The sequence below is a fragment of the Calidris pugnax genome, unplaced genomic scaffold (genome assembly GCF_001431845.1).
Source record: "Calidris pugnax isolate Ruff unplaced genomic scaffold, ASM143184v1 scaffold27, whole genome shotgun sequence".
Lineage (NCBI taxonomy): Eukaryota > Metazoa > Chordata > Aves > Charadriiformes > Scolopacidae > Calidris > Calidris pugnax.
In genome coordinates, this window is record NW_015090893.1 from 2,774,670 (window position 1) to 2,793,660 (window position 18,991).

Sequence of the window (18,991 nt, forward strand, 5' to 3'; positions counted from 1 at the left end):
GATCACAAATGATTACTTTTAGCACATACAGTAACAACTTCTAGCATCATCCCTTCCATTGGTATCATCATTTAGCTGAAATATATTCTCTCAATGGAGTTTTACTCTAATTCAGAAATTAATGACCATTTACTTTAAAATATTATCATCTAACAATTTAGAAACATTTGTCCATCTACTCTGGCAAGAATCAGACATTCCTTCTGCAACCTGCTTAGGTCTGTAGACATTCAGAGACTCCTGGAGGCATATTAATCTGATCTTTGAATACAAATATAGCCAGGGCACATACAGAGATATCATACACAAGACAGAGCATTCCAGTAGGTTAGTTGACAAAAGTATCTTAGAGGAAGATCATGACTCATGTATTTTCAAGTTTTTCAAATGCAAACAGACCAGCATTATCCTAAACAGTAATATTTGGAAAGACAACAACAACAAAAGTAAAACCAACCCAACCCAAAACCTAAACCTATAGAAAGCTTATTTTACGATTAGGCTGGTATTTCCAACGGCTTGTGTGTGCCTGAAATGACTGTTTCTGATAGAAAAACAAAATTGCCAAGGTATGCTGACAATGTCTCATTCAGCCCTCTAAGGAAATTTAAGTTAGACAAACTACCTTGTTGGGAGAGCTACACATTACTTCAAGGTCAGTCCCCTGTTCACATTAAGAGCTCCATTGATCTTGAAATCCTTTCCAATGTGGTGGCAGGAATTTTCTTTTTAACTACAGTCCATTTTCCACCCAGTTTATATACCCATTGTAAGGACACCCTTAGCTTCAGATAACTTAAGCTCTGAGAACTTTTCCTGATCATTCTGCATTCTTTCTCGGTTTATGACACCTCTACAGCTACGAACATAAAGCTGCCCACTGCTTAGTCTGCTCAGTTCTTTCACTCCAACAACCACCAGTCAAGAGAATCCTATCAACACGTTAGAAAAAACAGAAGCAAAACACAGGATATAAATTACTCTCTTTGACAAATTTACATTTACCTGTTGAAGCTGCACCATATTTTTGCTATACCTGTTATTAGGGGTGAGCATATGTTACGTCTGTAATGACCTCATCATGCAGCAGATTATGGGATGCTGTGACCGAACGCTCCTGATGACACCCCGAACTTTCAATCGGCATATCAATCCCTCAGCATCCTGTCAGTCATGCCAATCACATCTTTATGCTTGCAAGCCCTCTTGGATATAGTCTGACATTGCAATCTTCAGTAAATTACCCTGTCACTGCCAATCTCACCGTTATCTCACAAACAATCAAGCAGGCAATCAAACCGCTCTGAATTGCCAGTTCAGGACCTGGGAGGCTAGAAACATCTCCATTCAATACCTGGGAGAAACCTCTGTACAATTCCTTTCATGTAGGAAGGTTTTTATGCAGTTATGTGAATTCAGACTTGCACACTTACAAGGATATTTAGAAAAAGATGGGCATATCCTGTAACATAAATATACACATGATTTTCTTGTTTGCATTATTATTCCTTATAATATATGGCTATATTCCCCCATACTGATTTATTCCCAGATGGGAGTTGGGATATTTTTACCTTATGCCAACTAGTCGATGCAGGTTGTTGCAAGAGCAGAACTGAGGTATGGATCTGTCCAGCACACGCAGCCAGAACCCGGGCACTGCTGCCTGTGGTGCCAGGCTCATGCACCACTCTACTGCTTGCATTCAGAGTTGCACTGCTGCTATTATTTACCTTCTCACTCTGAATTCTCTGACTCTATGTATGAAGGAGTACTGATTTCTGTCAGAATATATTTTTTTCTGGTTCACGTTTGCCTAATCTGCTACCTGTACCTTTTATCACAGAATGGCTGAGGCTGGCAGGGACCTCTGGAGGTCATCTGGTCTAACCCTCCTGCTCAAGCAAGGCTACCAAACGCCCAGGACCATGCCGTGCCAGCTTTTGACTATCTCTGAGGATGGAGACTCCACAACCCACTCCAGTGCTCAGTCACCCTCACGATAAAAAAGTGTTTCCCAGCACACATTTGTGCCTGGGGTTGTTCTTTCCCAGGTGCAGGACGTTGCACTTCATGAGGTTTCTAGCAGGCCATTTCTCCAGCCATATTGTACCATTACATATGAAGTGAAGTAAATTGCTACAGAATCATTTAGTTGCATTAGACTCAGTTGATTAAAACAAGGACTAGAAAAAAACGTACCTTCTGTAGGACAAAACTCTGCCATAAGCATGAATTTTAATTAGAATTCAGTAGTTTGTTTTTTAATATATATTTCAGAACTTGTCGTCTTCCAGATTTCCTCAGGCACACTGAATTATTTATATGGTTAATTCAATGACAAAACCCTCACCATTATCTTCACTGAGATACTGCTGCTTTTCATAGCATACACATCTGAGTTTAAAGTGGCCAGTTCACAGCTCTCTGAAACTTTGTACACTAAAGTGAAGGGACAGTAGAGGGAGTTAAAGATGGTGCTGAACCTCCTCCAACACTTTGAGACCAAAAGAAGTCTTGACTTGGCCTTAACTGTGAAGAAAGAAATAGCAAATTTTGATCTGATCTAAGCTGGCAGGACAGGATTAGCTCTCCTTTGCTGTTCCTGGTTCTTCTGAACTCCCAATTCTTTTCAAAAACAAATCAAGTGACATGGTATTCCTCTTGAATACTTCATTTCTGCTAATATACACATACATTTCTTGGCTTCCAGTAAAGTGTTCCACAAGCTTTTTGGAAGACTTAACTATACAGCAAAAAGAAAGTTTTAAAGCATTACATGTAAGTAAAATAACCTACTTGTGCACGCCATATTTTAAGATGGCTTTACTGTTGTTTTCCCCTGGAACATCATTACAAGGCGTAACAAGCACTCTGTAGAAATAGCAATATGTTTTACTGCTAATGTATTTAGAACTCCTCATCATCAGTTTTCCTTCACTGCTGAATATTTTTATCATCATGTTCAAGTGACTGGATTCCAGAATTGTGCTACACCTTTGTTTGGAACATTGATGCTTGAGCTATTGGTTTTTTTTTTTAATTCCTAGAAGTAAATTATCTTTAATTTCCACACTTCAAATATTTGCAGGTTGTGCTTCAGGTTCAATTCATGACGCACGTTGGAACAATTCAACTCTGACCTGACATCCAGCTGCTTGGGAAAATGCTTTCTGTACCCAGCAGGGGACAATTTTGTTTCCAAAACAAAACTTCTGAGCACATGCTCAGTAGAGGGCATCCTTACACTTCACTGGCTTCAGGAGCCGGTGACTTTCAGAGTGTAATTCCTGAAAATTTTTCTTTTTCCAATAAACATTTCAGACTGATGATTAAAATGGAGGCGGGGAGAGGGGGGGAACAGCAGCTACTATAAGCCCTGAGGGCAAAAGGGCCTTTGATCACTCCAAGGGCAAATTAGTTAATTTATCATGATCCGATTTTAATTATGTGTAGTATTAATATACCCAAGGTGAAAGAATTAGAGATGCTCTATCAGATTATCAAAAGAGTAGGCCTTCTCTCTGCCAACACAGAAATATTTTAATTGAGCTCTAAAACTGCACGCAGAACTGTTGCCACAGCCAGGCTATTCCACAGCCCCGTACATCTTATTATCAGGAAGTTTTAGCTAATATTTAACCCAAATTTTCACTTTTGTAGGTTGATCTAATTACTGTTAGCTATATTGGCATACCTTGTTCAAAATAATTCCTCAGAAGTTTCGGGTGCTAACAAGAAAGGAGATGCTTCCCATCCTCTTCCAGCCCGATTCCTTAATTACCAAACTGGAAAGCCTCTCCGTAAGCTGCCAGGATATCCATTACACCACTGGCATTTATAACAAACTGTGGTCACAATGGTATTTTCAGAATCATAAAGTTACCTTTCAGGAAAATCTGGACTGTAAATCCCAAATTGTGGTAAAGCAGAAGAAACCTACCTTCTATTTAAGCCTGAAAAGCTCTCTAATGAGGTTTTAAAGTACCCTGGAATATGCCAGCCCCACCTCACTTGCCTACTGAAGCCCCTTGTGCTGCCCAGGGCTCTGGTAGAGAGGAGAACCCTCATCCAAGAGCACCAGCTGGAAGAAACTACTGGAGGTGTAGCTCCAGCTATGCACTGAGCGCATGGTGGTCCTTCACAACCTGTGAGTACTGGTGGATTATTGATGCCCCAACTTCAAACCACACATCACTTGCAGCAGAGATGACCATGGGGGCTCCAAGACGAAAACAATCTTAAAAAAATATATTCATTAAGTTCCAGTGGGCGCACGGATACCAACGCAGCAACCAGTGGCTTTTTAAACCACAGAATTTGCAGTCACTGAATTTCTTGCTTTTGCTTCTCCATGGGTTATAAGAACATGTTATTGTAGTAACACATCCCGTGAGGGACAGCGCAAGGATAAGCTGGCTAATGTGCATAAAGGCGATTAGAGGCTGACATGAAGTTTTAGAAAAATCACACAGAAGCACACTCATTAGCTCTTGTCAAACTTACATAATGTCTAGTTTTGATACAGATTTTATACTCGAGCCCACATAACTCACTCTGGCCGCCATCCACAATAGATTTCAACTACTCATTACATTTAATGTTCTAAAACTGACTATTGTACAGGCTCTCAGAAGGCATTTTCTGCGCCAAGAGTATTCTGGGTATTTATATTGAGAACTTCATAAAATCTTTTGTCTGTGCTGAATTAGAGACCCCTGCTGAGGCAATGCTTGTTGAGGCAAGCTAAATTACATGATTTGCTTTTGTGCTGTGAAATACTTGTATTATCTTAAATGTCACGAGTCTGATGCAGTATCAAGTCACAGGATTTGTAATTTTCTAAAAGCAATTTTTTTCTAAATGTTTATTGCAGGAAGACACTTCTCTTTTCTTTCTATTTTCTTTCAGTCTAATTTCAGAGATGAGTTTTCTAAGACAACTCAAATAAACAGCCTTTCAATCAGTCAAGTGCACTGTCCTGACAGCGAACTTCTCTGGAAATGTATTTTTCTCGTGTGTTGAAGAGAATTCATACTGGAGCAGATAGCTGGCTTTCTCTCATTCATTATCTTTAATGCATTGTGCCAAACAGAATTACCGCCAACTGTATTTCTTGGTGGGGTTACAGCTATACAGTAACAAACTGAAGGGCAAAATTTGCCTTCTGAGATATGCACAACTCTCTTTGAAAAGCCAAGTGGAAATAAATTAAAATGTACTTTAAAACGAATGTCCCACTTTGCATAACAAACAAGGAATTTTATATTCTATCCAGCTTGGTATTGTACACTGCTACATGTTGCTTCTTTCCTTCCACACCCAATTACTTTTGAGGAGAAATGTGATCTGTGAAGTGATATAAGAAGTGACTGCATTTAAGCCTTTTTTTTTTTTTTTTAACCTGCATGTACCTGCCCTCTCCCTCCTGATCCAATCTGAAATAAATCAATCTAGTGAAATTTTGGTAATTTTCTGTTTTTTCTCTCTCTGAGATGACATCAATTACTGCCTTGTCAATAAAATTTATAAATGTGAGTAGAGCGAGTGTGAAAGGATGCAAAAGGTGGGAGAAGAGAGAAAGAAGGAAAATCCTAGAAAGAGCAACCCCAGTGGGTATTACGGGACTCCTGACAGGGCTGCTTCTGCAGAGCCCAGAGTTCTTACTTAAATATCTCTCCCAAATTATCCCATCGAGTTCAGGACAAAGGCCCCTCAAACAACGAGCTCCTGGTACCAACTGCATCCAACACAACATTTAGTGAAACTATTCTGTAGAAAAGAAATATGATTTTTTGCTATGCCTCACATTGTCCATTTTACTTGGAGGCACTGTGAGGTCTGGGGTGAAATCTAGTGAAAGACACACAATTTATGAAGACTGTTCCAAGATACTAAAAACATTTTTCAATTTAGGAACACGCAAATTATTATATTTACTGTACAAAGATGGATATAACTGGACACTGTAGTGATTTCCTTCTGCAATACTGCAAGGAAATATGAACTTATAAAGTGATGTACCTTCTCTCACTCCTGAAAATATCATTTCTAATCCCTTAATTTCCTAAAATAAATCCATAGTGAATCAAATGAGTTATACATGTCTATTGGGGAGGATTATACATTACAATTACACAATTATAGGTCTTAAAGCTATTTCTAATCCCTCCAAAAGATGCCTAATAACTATTAGACTACTGAGGGACTGATTAAGGAAAGGGATTAGATTTAGAAGTGGCCACAGTGAGTAAATTATGTAATCCAAATAGGTTTTGGAAAACAGAAGCGTTTTCCAATTAAAAAAGATCTTGAAAGTCAGTCAATGCCAACAAACCCTTAGTAATCACAATTATAGGTCTTAAAGCTATTTCTAATCCCTCCAAAAGATGCCTAATAACTATTAGACTACTGAGGGACTGATTAAGGAAAGGGATTAGATTTAGAAGTGGCCACAGTGAGTAAATTATGTAATCCAAATAGGTTTTGGAAAACAGAAGCGTTTTCCAATTAAAAAAGATCTTGAAAGTCAGTCAATGCCAACAAACCCTTACCTCTCAGTTAAGCTTCCTCCTTTAAATAAATACATAGACAGATAAATAAACAGACAAACAAATAAATAAATAAGAGACTTTCAAGCTTTTTCAGCAAAGTAGCCACCCTAGACAGGTTCACAATGAAGACCTGGTTAAGGCCATATCTAGATTTGACGTGATGGTACGGACAAATACAGGTGAATTTGCTAGTGCTGTGTGGGATCAGGCACGGCTCTACCTGAACAGCTCTAAGAGGAGAAAACAGCTCTAAGAGGAGAAAACAGCTCTGGACACTCTCTCCTCTCTCTGCTCTGGATTCCTGTTTTATTTATGTGAGTAATACACACTGACATCTCATTTAAAATGAAGATTTGTAAGTCTCAACAGGACAGGGACACATCTGCCTCTTCTAGGAATAAACCAACTAAAGGGCATTAATCTAAAATTGAAAGAAAATATTAAGTATAATCTTTCATTTTTCTCTTTTTGAACTATGCTATGGAGTTTGTGTTGTGGCAGATAATAAGACAAAACAGGACAAATGGGAATCCCTTTGGAGTCTGTGGCAATGCTCTTCTTGACATCCATGAAATGAAGACTTGGCCCAAGGCCTTTGAATCTGATCGTGAGATAAAATTGCAATAAGAATGGCTGAACAGTGAAAGAGCACCAAAATATGTTAAAACTGTTGCTGCATGAGGAACAATGGAAGACAGAAAATGATAGTTGCAGTTCAGTGACACGCTGAAGCAACTCTATTTTAAAAACATGACTAGATGGATGGAAAAGGAAGGAGGTTCAGCTGCCCAGATAAGGATCTCATTTAGGCAAAAAATTGTATTTTTAGCTACCCTACTGCCTTTCGAAAGAACAGCTTGTGTCTTCAGTACTACTCCAGCACTACTTACTTATGTTAAGAGAGCAATGCTGTTAATGGAGCAGCAAATGAGTTCAACATTGTGCTGCAAATAAACTCGGTGAAATTCAAAAGAAAAGAGTGACTGGGAGGAGAGATGATTGCTTTAACTTCCAATAATCTTGCGCTTTATGTGAAACTTGAGGTTCTGGTAACTAGTTGAATCTTTAACATTGATTCCCACAGTACAGTTTTCAGCTTCATCTAATGAGAAAACTTAATTTTATCTGTTCCTTTCTATACACAGTCACAATTGCATTAAGGTACATCTGGAAGTGCACAACACACATCCCTTCTTTCCTCTCCATTCCTGCACACCCCTGTGCTCTCCCCTGTTTCAGCATTAATAAACATACAGGTCACAGCATGTGTTTCTGGCCAGATGTGCAGTGAACCAGACACATAAAGAGTAGTGAAGCTTAAGGCAAAGGCAGAACTGCACTTTAAGATACCGAGTATTAAGTGATTAACGTTATGTTCAGTTTGGAGTTTTGCTGTAGCTCTTGTGACTGACAATTTGACAAACTGATGGGAATGACAAGGACTCTGTCCTTACAGGTCAGAGTACATTGGAAAGGACCCCATGCCATTTCAAAGAAATCTGAAACCTAAAATATCCATCAAGCAAACTGAAACAGCAAAAATTACAAAGGCAGGAGAGACACAGAGGGGTCTGTGGTGCCAAAGAGCCTGTGGGTAACTCATCCTGTGCCACCTGGACCATGCACAAAACAGCGTGGCTGAGTCTCAGGCACTGGCTGTTCAGCTTTTCAGACAGATCTTGCAAGCACGTGGAGACACAGGCAGCAGAACAGGTGTTGAGTATCACCTCCCTTCCCATATAGAAAAACCCCACAGAAACGTAACAAGAATGAGACTATTAGCGATTAATAATGATCCTGAGATGAAAGTACTGAGCTAAGAGTCAGGAGACAAGAGTTTCATTTCTGCCTTTATCATAAAACCCCCATGTGGAAATGTGTGGGTCAGATGGACTTTTCAGGTTGTTTAGACCTTGGGACAGGCATAGATTTACCAACTACCTACATTCCCACAAGGAGCAACAGGCAGCCACCTCTCTGCTTTTGGAAAAATCCAACTTCAACCTGCAAGCATTGAGAACTAAGAGTTCTCCTCTTAGTCTTTCTTTTTTCCTTCAGGTACAAATATGGTAAACCAAAACCACGCACCTTGCATGGTAATGCTGATTCATACCATATGTCCATTGTATGGTGTATTTATTCCATATATTCTTTGACTTCAATGAACTTCCATGAAGTAAGTTTTAGAATTTTGCAATTTTAATTTGGGATGAACAGCTGACTGGCCTCACTGGTCATTTTTTCCCTGCTTGCCTGTCTGTTGTACAAGTGCAGGACATTGTCTTTGATAAGTAAGTAACCACCTTATTTCAGTATTTCTAATAATGTTTTCCAAACTCATGTCTTGTTTTGAGGAAAATCTGATGATACATCCATTTTCAATTTTTCCTTTTAATCTTCAAAACCTGTAAAAAGTGCAAACCTGACCAATTCACCTTTTAGTTTCTTACACTGCATTTTAACACAAGTTCACTGGGTTTCTGTTGTATAGTTAAATACCAACTAATGTAACTTGGCTGCTAGATTCTGCTCTTTACAATTCAGTAACAGCTATAAAGTACTTCCAGTTTTCTGAAACTGAATTAGCTCTAGCTCTTTTAAAATATTTCTGTAAGCACTGATCACGTGCAAAACCAAGGAATTAACAAAGGATTTACAAATTAAAACTAGCAGCTGATATTCAGATGTGGTTAATATCATGTAATCACATACACCTGTTCCTCATTTTGGGACTTACAAACCATTTCTAGAACCTGAAATTTTATATAAAATTAAAGCACTGATTTTAATGACAATTTTACCCTAGAAGCAGCCTTTCAAATAAACCAAATGTTTCTTTGCAGTTTTAGGGAAAAACCATGAGTAAAACATTTATTAATCAGCAAACAACAGATGTGCTCTTTAGATTAATTATTGGCCAAAGAAAAGTGAACAGGTCTCAAGGAAGAAAGCTGTGTCTGATGTTTGGTTTTTAATGAAGAGCAGAAGCACATGAGAAAGGATCTACATGACTTACTAAAGACATTGCGATGAAAGGTATAGGAAAGCTACTTCAAATGAAGGAGGTACATTAAGCAATCTTATTTAGATGGCACAACTTGTCAGAACTGCTTTCAGCTCAGCAGAGCCTACTACACCACGGAAGGCTCTATAAAATGGCATCAACAAAAGCCATTTTTGAAGGTAAACAGAACACAGATTCTATATTTAATAGGGATAAGCCTGATAAAGGAGTGACAAAACGGAAGAGGGATGTCAGATCCTTGCCCTATATGACTGCTCCGTGCACCTTGCTCAGCCCTTTAAAGCCTGGCATGTGAACCGTGTGGTGTGACAGCTACAGCCACTTACACAGGTCGTGTATGCGAGAGCATGGCCCTGGCCTCTAGGAGAGCGAAGGAAAAATGTTGCTAAATACCCTCCTCAACCAGCCGCTGTGCTTGCGCACACAGGCACAGTCACGTTGCTTGGCAAGTCTCATGCATAGAGAGCCCACAGGAAAAAGTTGTGGTCTGCTGGGCCACGCTCTCCACCGCGGGCATCGGTGGGATGTGGGGTGGGCCCAGCCTGCCTGTCCGCTCCTGACGCAGGCGTTGTGGGTCTCCACGTCCCTCCACAAGGCCACAGCTCCCACAATCTCATTTGTTTCAAAAGAAACGTACCACCACCGCTTGACAACAATGACAGCCCAAGTCTTTCTGAAGGAAAATGACTCGCGAAGAAAGCGTGTATAACCCTCTGTTCTTTAGGGACTGGGAATTGAAAGACTTTTGCTCACCTCCCTCATTATCCTTGTTATCGGCACAGGCGGTTTCCATGGCAACGTTGCATCCAGGCCCCCTCCAGCCGGTCTGGCAGACACACTGCCAGCTGTTCTGACCCAGCGTGCATCTCCCGTTGCCATTGCACAAATCAGGGCAGCCATCTGGTTGAAGAAACGGAGAAGGTAAGTACAAGCCACACTCATTCATGCCACCACTCAGACTCCTGACAATATTACTGTGCAGACAAAAAGGCTCGTTCCTGCTGGTGGGACAAACGCTCTCCTGGCCCAGAGCCACAGCCCTGGGGTGGAGAAGGGGGGTAAAGAAAGGGGATGCCTCAGAGAAACAGGGATTTAACTCAAGCCAAAAGAGGAGGAGTCCTACCATCAGCCACAGTATGTTTTAAGAACACTCTAAAGGTTCAGATCGTGAGTTAAAAGGCAACAGACAGAACTAACAGTCTGCTGACAGAAGATTGGAGCCTCTTGGGTTTCCCCCTCTGTGTGTGGGCATACACCTATATGAAGGAGAATCTCTTCTGCAACAAGCATGTCAACGTTCAGGGTGCCTTTCACAGTGTGCTCTGTATAATTCTCCGGAGCTTCTCTAAACACAAAATTTCTACAAATATTTTTAAAAGACCTACTTATTTAACACTAAGTTTTTATATTATGATGTAGCATATCATGCTTTCTGAAAGATGTGTTAGAAGAGATATCCCACAAAAGATGTATGATTTGAATTGACTATAGGTATGACGTGACTTATTGTATAGCAAGAGCTGAATTAAGAACAAAAATATTCATTTTCTAAAGTACTTGTGCGTTTTAAGAAAATGTCTATAGGTAACAGAACACCACTGCTCTTTCCTGAAACTAAACGAGTCCCAGAAGGCAGCGCTGTATCTCACTGAATATTCATTAGGAAAAAAGGTAAGAAAACCAAATTCCATCCTGTGAGGTGCTTGAAGCCTTGGCATATACAATCAAATCCATCAACATCCAAACCACACAAACGTGTGTATTTGTGGAGGTGACAGATGATTTGAGAGTCCTGCAGCAGACCTCTCATAGCACCTTTTCATTACTCTGAGCAGGAGGAGAAAGCTGTGTTGCCGTACTGCCAGTAGATGTTGGATCCCAATCTTTCACGAGCTCTCTCATTTGGTTTGGAAATACAGCCTAATGCTGCCACCTCTACAATCACCAGAGAATGTGAAATAATTAATCTCATTGCTGTTGGTCTTGGGCAGAAAATTTCATCTCCAAACAACTCACAAAGCTTCATGTACTCTCATTTTTCCCTCTACCAGCAGTGATAGGTCACCATCAGCATCAAGATCTGCAGGGACCTGCTGCAGCCCTTTCAGGTCTCGAGTTGCTGGGTTAGTCCTTTGCATTTGCCACCGTGAGCCCAAGCTGTGACTATTAATTAAGTAGTCCATTCCCTCCCCCAGGCATTTTAAGAGCACCAAGGAACTAATGGGCACCCCACCGGAGTGTGGAAACTCTTTTCACCAGCCGTGAGTGAGGAAGGCAGCAGTGAGAAATACCCTGAAAGCAAATAAACATCTTTTTCTTGCCTGAGCAGCATCACTTCAGATGTGCAGGACTGGAGAAAGACTAAGATGACAGTAAGTCACCTTTGTGCCTCTTGGCCTCTGCCGGTGACCAGGAAGAGAGGCAACTGTCAAACTAGCACAGCTTTCATACTCATGCTGAAAGGTTGATCAGCCTTCCAGAAACCCCTAATTTAGGCTGCCTGTGTGTTCCTATAAACCTGGTCAGAAACCCACAGCTTCCAGTTTGTGTCTCTTCCTACCCCTCCCAGCTGCCTTCGCTGTGGCCAGGTGATGCTGGAGAGAAGTTCCTCTGACCCCACACTGGTTTTCACACTGCTGCAGGAGTTCCCCGTGCGGAAAAGCAAGCTGCCTTGTGCATCCCTGCTACCCACACAACTAGTATCACAATACGTGAGCATTCACTTTTACTTTTTCTCATTGGGTTGTTACCTGATACATTTGTAGTGATTATTTAAATTACTGGTAGAGCAGCTTGATCTCCACCAAAGCTCTGTGGAGTAAGACACCAGACCTCTGTCAACAAGGCCAAGAACCACTCAGTTCAGTTTACACAGAAAGCTATCAGCAGACAGAAAAAAGTCCTAGAAGTTTTATTTTGATGCTGTTCTGTAGTAAAAGATTACAGTGCCTTTTTCATGTAAATGTAAGGTTATTTTTGCATTACATATCTTAGCTATAAAAAACTGCACTTAATTTGCAGCACAGGTAATATATTTTCAAGGCATTTATTTTATGTCTCTCATTTGTCAGGTTGTTTGACTGACCAAAATGACAATGCTTGAGGGGAGGCATCGTACTGTATGACAAATTATTTGTTTTAAATGAAAAACAAATAGCAATTGTGAATATACACACACGGTTGGGTTTATACTGAGGCACTGAAGAGAATTAAATCACCAAAGCAGTTTGGTTTGCAGCATATGAGCAAGATGAAAACATGAACAGTAGGGAGCTCGCAAAATCTCTGAGAAGTTTTACGTGCAGCTGGGGATTAATGGACACGACTTTGCTTTTAGCTTAAGGAGAGAAGCAAGCATCACTGCTATAGACATGATGTTGCTAGGAAACACTATGCTACCTCTACAGAGTTTATTTAACTGTGGCCTTCCAAAGACAGACCTCATGTTTCAATAAACTAAATATCAAAAGGAAGGGAAAAAACCAGCAGTAGATAATAAGATCTAAGTACTTTGACAATAATGTCCTCCTTAAAAGAACTATTAAATTAATGATGTATTAACTTCCAAAACAGCTTTAGGTAGGGACAACTATTTAGATATTTTGCATGGTTACGTGTGTTTCTGTACACACATAACGTGTGCTCATGTAAGCATTTTTGTTTATGTCTGTCTTTCTTCAAGGAAATATTTACATAGCAGTATAGTCTGTTAGACCAAAATTCGTTCTAACAGCCTGTTGACCAACTAGACAACAGAGCTCCACAATGACCTATTAGTAACAAATCTTCTTCTACAAAAGTTTATACTTAGGCAGTGCACTGAATATCTCTATGTGAATTTCCTACATGTGCATGTGCGCAGTGATTAGTACAGATGAAGATCCTCTGCACACAGAGGTTAATGGCCTTTGATGCCCTTCTGCGGGTTTTGACAGTGGGCAAGGTCACAAAGTACCCACCCGAGGAGCCCTCAGAGCCTCAGCAAGCCCTGGGTGCCCACAGCTGGCCACGTGCTCTTTACACACGCTGCACAAAGCCCATCCTGACGCTCAGTGCTCTGTTAAAGCTTGGTTTCATTCTGCCGTCCCAGCTCACACCGAGCAGCCCGTTACCTCCTGGCTGTCCTAGGAATTCACTCACAGAGTTAAGGCAGTCAAAGAGAGAGTAAGGTAGTCACAGCGGGAAGGGCTATCAACATCTAACCTTGAGAAGTAATCTGCCATGGTATGAAGCTCTCAGTCACAGCACAGAAAAGGGCCCTCCGCGCTCAGCAGACAGGCTGCTATTCCTGGTGTGCAGAGAAATTCTACTCATCTTTTCCATTACAGTATGCTTAATGGAAAATGTCAAAAAGCTAGGTTAAAAAAGAAGAAAGTGCTTGTTTAAAGAGCTAGATTGACAACCTATTTATTCACAGAACAGGCAGAGTACGGGCAACAGCAGTTCAAGTGTCTCACACTTTGCTAGCAATGTCTCTGCACGGGCTGCTGCTGCTGGAGGTGAAACACCACTGCAGCCTCCCATCTCCTGCAGTCTCCAACTTGCCCCTGGGAGCTTTAACACAGGTACGTATGCATTTACAACTAAAACAGCAAGAAAGACTTCAGTACTTTTTGCAATGCAGCATCAGGAATCTGTGACTAGCATTGTGAGGGACCATCAGAGTAAAAGATGGTTTCAAAATCAGAATACTGAACTCCATTCCTCTCCATACCACAGACAGACAAAATACCCAGCATTGATGTAAAGCACGTGCTGGAAAGCAGCGGTAAAGAAAAAGGAGAAAATAAAGGCATTATACCTCTGGATCTAACAGAGAATGATACAAACTGGTGGGTTGTACATATGAGATCCCCAAACCTCTTCAGGATTCTCACCAAACAGAACAATCTCTATAATCTTGCAGTTCTGCAATGCTAGGGCTAGTGTTTAATGCCTGAATTTATTTCCTCTCTTAAGTCTTTTTTCCAGCTACTTGACTAAATTGGAGTAACAGAACAAATTCATTAATGGATTTGATGGTGCTTCTTGCTTCTCTTTGTTCAAACAGGCTGTTACGTTCTTAACTTGCTCATAGCTTAAAAAACCCATTTCTTGGCAAGTTAGTATCATACCACACCTACAGTGGTAAGCACCATAGGACCCTGATAGAACCTCTCACAGATCACAGCAACAACTTTAAGTCAACTCTACTATTTGATAAGCAGAGATTCAGCATATTTATCTGTTTCAGTGTGTGGGGACACTTGCCCCCCACATACCTACACTGTTTCTCAGTAGTTGAAAGCCCTTCACTTACTCTTCCTCAGCTTGTCCTTTCCAGCTCATTGCAGCTCTTGACAGCTCATTGCAATGAAAGGAACTCTGGTGATATGTAGTACAAATGAATATTCAGTAACAACACAAGAGGACTGTGGCTCAATTAAAAAAAAAAATAATACTGTGATATCTTTGCCATAAAATAGTTGAGGTTACTTCTTCTAGGAATGAGTTAGATTTCTTTCCCTTGAGTGTGCCTGTTACTAAGAGGAAGAGAAAGTACCATGGATGCCAAGTAAATAATGTAGCATCAGAAGTACAGGACACTATTTCAGAAAATACTATAAGAAATGAGAACACATCCATATAAAGAGGAGTATTTAGTCAACTACTACTATATATATACAATTATTGCATTCACCTTATTTAACGTTATTAACATTCATGGAAAAAGGAGATCAAAAAGGTTCGAGACCATTAGTCAGACATAACAGGACGAGAAAGCTCCTGTCTGAAAGCCCTTATCATCCAAACAACAAAATATGCTTAAAATCCTAGATTTTGTTACTTGTTTGTAGAGCACCACATTGCCACAGTCCATGATGGGACCTAGAAGATGCTGTAACAATACAAATCGAAGTGCTTTTCATAACAATAGCAGGAAAATAAATAGTGAGCCTAGAAAACAACAAACATTGCTGTTACCAAGGTCATTGTGAGCAAAATTAATTCTACTGCTCCCTCCAGGCCTATGTGAGCTTTATCTATTTCTATACTTTCATATATTCAAAACTTATGAGAGATTTATGAAAAGCTGAATTCAACAAGAAAGTCTGCAGAATCATTATGAATAGTAAACAAAATCAATATGGACAGTGTTTGTTTCTAAGAAAGTGATAGTGCTGGATATATTTACGAGAGAACACTCAAAGGCTTTATCTACAATAAAATTATTCCACGACTAAACTGTAAGGTGATTAATTCATTTTCGAACTCAGCAAATTAATTTCCAGTATCCAGGCAGTATATCAAACATTCTAATCCCATTTTGGGTAAATTCTGCACAGAGTTCCTTTTCATTCCACTGATACTAACAAACTCCAGGTATACAAATACACACGTACCCAGCTACCGAGGTATACATAAATTTTCCTCTGCATAAACTACTTTAAAACTACAACACAAACATTTAATGTAAATTAAAATACTGTAAATAAAAAAAAATAAGCAAAATAAAAAATTAAGTAAATCAAAATACACACTGTCCAATTAATTTGTGGTTTCAGTCTAAACCTTAATAATCATCAGAATTCCCACTTATGGTGGGGCCAGTTATTCTGGAAAGGAAGGAAGGGAAAAAACAGCCAGGGGAAGAGAAGTTACAGAAATCTTGTTCTTTTTAAAGTTTTCAGACTTTGAGGGAATAATTAGCCTCTTAGTATAATTAAAGGAAAGAGAGGAATAGGAGGGATGGAGAGGAAAAAAAGCAAAATCTCTTTAGGTGATATCTTGTAACCACTTGGAGAAGCAGACAATGCTTTTAGCCTCTACTCGGTTTGAGTATGGAAAATTAGATGTAAATCCAGAGATTACATCTTGTGAGTCCTTCTGATCCAAAGCTTTCTATCAGCCATATATCCCCCAAACTCCTCCAAACAATATCTTCAAGCAGACAGAATGTGTTCCAGCCCCTCTCCCCATTTAGGGCACACGTAGTATCTCCTGTTTCTCTTCCTGCCTAACCCCATTTGACACATCCGTATCCAAAGCGTGTTGGCAGTCAGTGGAGTCTTTTCATTGACTCGAGCTGACACTGGACCAGGTGGTCCTACGGGTGACGATGCCCCGCAGTAAAGAGTATGTTGTACAGCACAGTGTTTTCTAGCTCACAGGATACACAGGACTTTCAAGGGGAACATTTAAATTACATTTAAACCCTTCTCTTCTCATTACAGCTGTTAACTACAGAACTGCAGCAAACAGAAGTAGTCTGGGATACGATGGTACCTAAAGAACATAGAGAAATGACATAAAAGCAGTAATGATAATAGCCTGTTTAATTTGGATTTTAGAGGATAATCACTGTTTTCATATTTTCTGTTCATTCCTTCAGTGAGTTGCTGGTATGCCTACGGCTATCTAACAAATAATAAATGAGGTACATAGAACAAGGTACCTAGCAACACTGGAAATAAAATTACGCTTTTTATTTGCTATTGTTATTTTTTAATCCTTCAATTCCAAAGCCTGAAGGGCTTAGTTAAAGCCAAAGAAAGGGCATACAAATAAAAAAAGATATATAGTATTACGGTAGGCACACACAGGTTATTTTCTACAGAGTAATCTTTCAACTAAAATAAACTTAAACCCAAACCATGTAACTAAAGCAATATCACTGCCATATAGTATTGGCTGAGTGACAGGTGAGGTCCCTTTGAGTGAGTCTGGCCAGTCCCAGGACAGGCTGGAGAGCCACCCAGAAGCACTAGATCAGGTCTTCAAAGTGAGATGGTCACACAGATTGACAAATTGTTAAGAATTAACCCAGCCTTTCAGTGTAATAAAAAGCCTGATTTCACTGCTCAAGTATCACAGCAGTGCTGCTTGCGGTTCCAGAGAGTGCTCCCACAGAGCAGGAGCTTCTCCGAGGCACTGAACCATTTGTCTCCACGATGCTCTGGCTGGCTTCCTTGCTGCCTTTTCTTTTTTTTCCTTGTTACGTTTTAGAGAAAACATTTTAAAAAATGGTTTCGATACCCTAAATATTTCTTTTTAGCTAGATATCAAACAAAGGAATGCATGGAATAAATAATCATTTGCAGATGTGTCGGGGGGGTGAATAAATGCCTGAGTTACTACTAAAGAATGGGCCAGCTACAATTTTATTTATTGAAGAGGCTAAAAAACAATGGGAAGGCTGAGAAGTAAGTTTCAAGAATCCAGAATCCTGATTTCCTGCACTCCAATACTTTCTGTGCAGGCAGACAATTATGAATGTTAAGTAAGGTTCCTTAAATCGCCTGGGATATGTAAGCCATAACAGAATTTCCTTCTAACTTGTATTTACTATATATCTATGCAATTTCTGCCTTTCCCATTTCAAGGTAGGAACTCAGAGAACATCCAGCTTTCTAAACAAAATAAGAAAGTGTGAGAAAAACACACGTGACTGTTTAGAAGAAGAGAAGAAAACCTCACACAAAGGGGAACTGCTGGTATTAAAAAGGAAGTATTAAGAAAAGTCACTTGCATCTTTCTAAATTAAAAAAAAAATATTAAAAAAGATACAGACACACACACATGCACAAAAAAACCCCAACCACCAAAACCCAGAGGAAAGCTCATGTTGCAATATAGGTCACACAAATTTAAGATTGAAAATGCCCCCATGGGTGTCAGAGCATCACGCCTTGTTAACAAGGGATTGTTCCATTCTATCCAACTTCATTTCAAGCCACTCAAGCCCCTGGACTCCCATTACTTTCTTGGAGGGGGACACCATCGAGGTCTCCCCCTTGTGCACAACCAACAGAGTTCTCTATCACCAGCTGCTGGTGAGACCCCCCCCTTCAAGCTGCCAACAGCTGGGCAGGGAAAGAGGGTGACAGTTTGTGCTACACTGTCCTGAGACTTGAAACCAAACAGATCAATAATCAAAAAATCCATGTCCACTCAGAAGGTTCAGTATACACAAAGAGCTTCAGCTGACCCCAAGAATTTAGGTTATTTTTATATATATTTAGGAGTTTTGAGGAGGAAAGGAAACTGCATCGATGGGAAGTTCAGACTGGGGTGGTTCTGCAACGTTAAGAGACCAAGTGCTCTGCTGTAGCCAAGAGGCTGGACCCAGTCCTGCCAACATGGGATGTCCATAGGATCCTGTCCCCACACAGCCCCTCCAACATCCAGAGGCTGCAGGCAGGGGTAAGGGATGGAACGCGTGCGGTACGCAGGCCGTGTGCTGTCTGCACCCCCTGATATTGCTAACCTTAACACAGAACCCCAAAGTCACATCCTGCACAGAGCCTAACCCTGTGCACCGTGGCTTCATAAGGACCAGGTGATGATGGGTTCAGATGTGTAACAGCCTAAGCAAAATAGTTGTATGAAACATATCGACATAAGTAAAAGACACCGCTGCAGCCCAAAAGCT

The 18,991-nt window shown here is 40.3% G+C and overlaps 1 protein-coding gene across 7 annotated transcripts in view; it reads right to left on the reverse strand.

Moving 5' to 3' along the window:
• Positions 1–18,991, reverse strand: part of TENM2 (teneurin transmembrane protein 2) — a 479,584-nt gene that overhangs the window by 42,852 nt on the left and 417,741 nt on the right. For all 7 annotated transcript variants that reach the window (XM_014948063.1, XM_014948062.1, XM_014948061.1 and 4 more), the window contains one exon: positions 10,333–10,479. In XM_014948063.1, the coding sequence (XP_014803549.1) occupies positions 10,333–10,479 (147 nt within the window). The remainder of the gene's footprint in view (positions 1–10,332; positions 10,480–18,991) is intronic.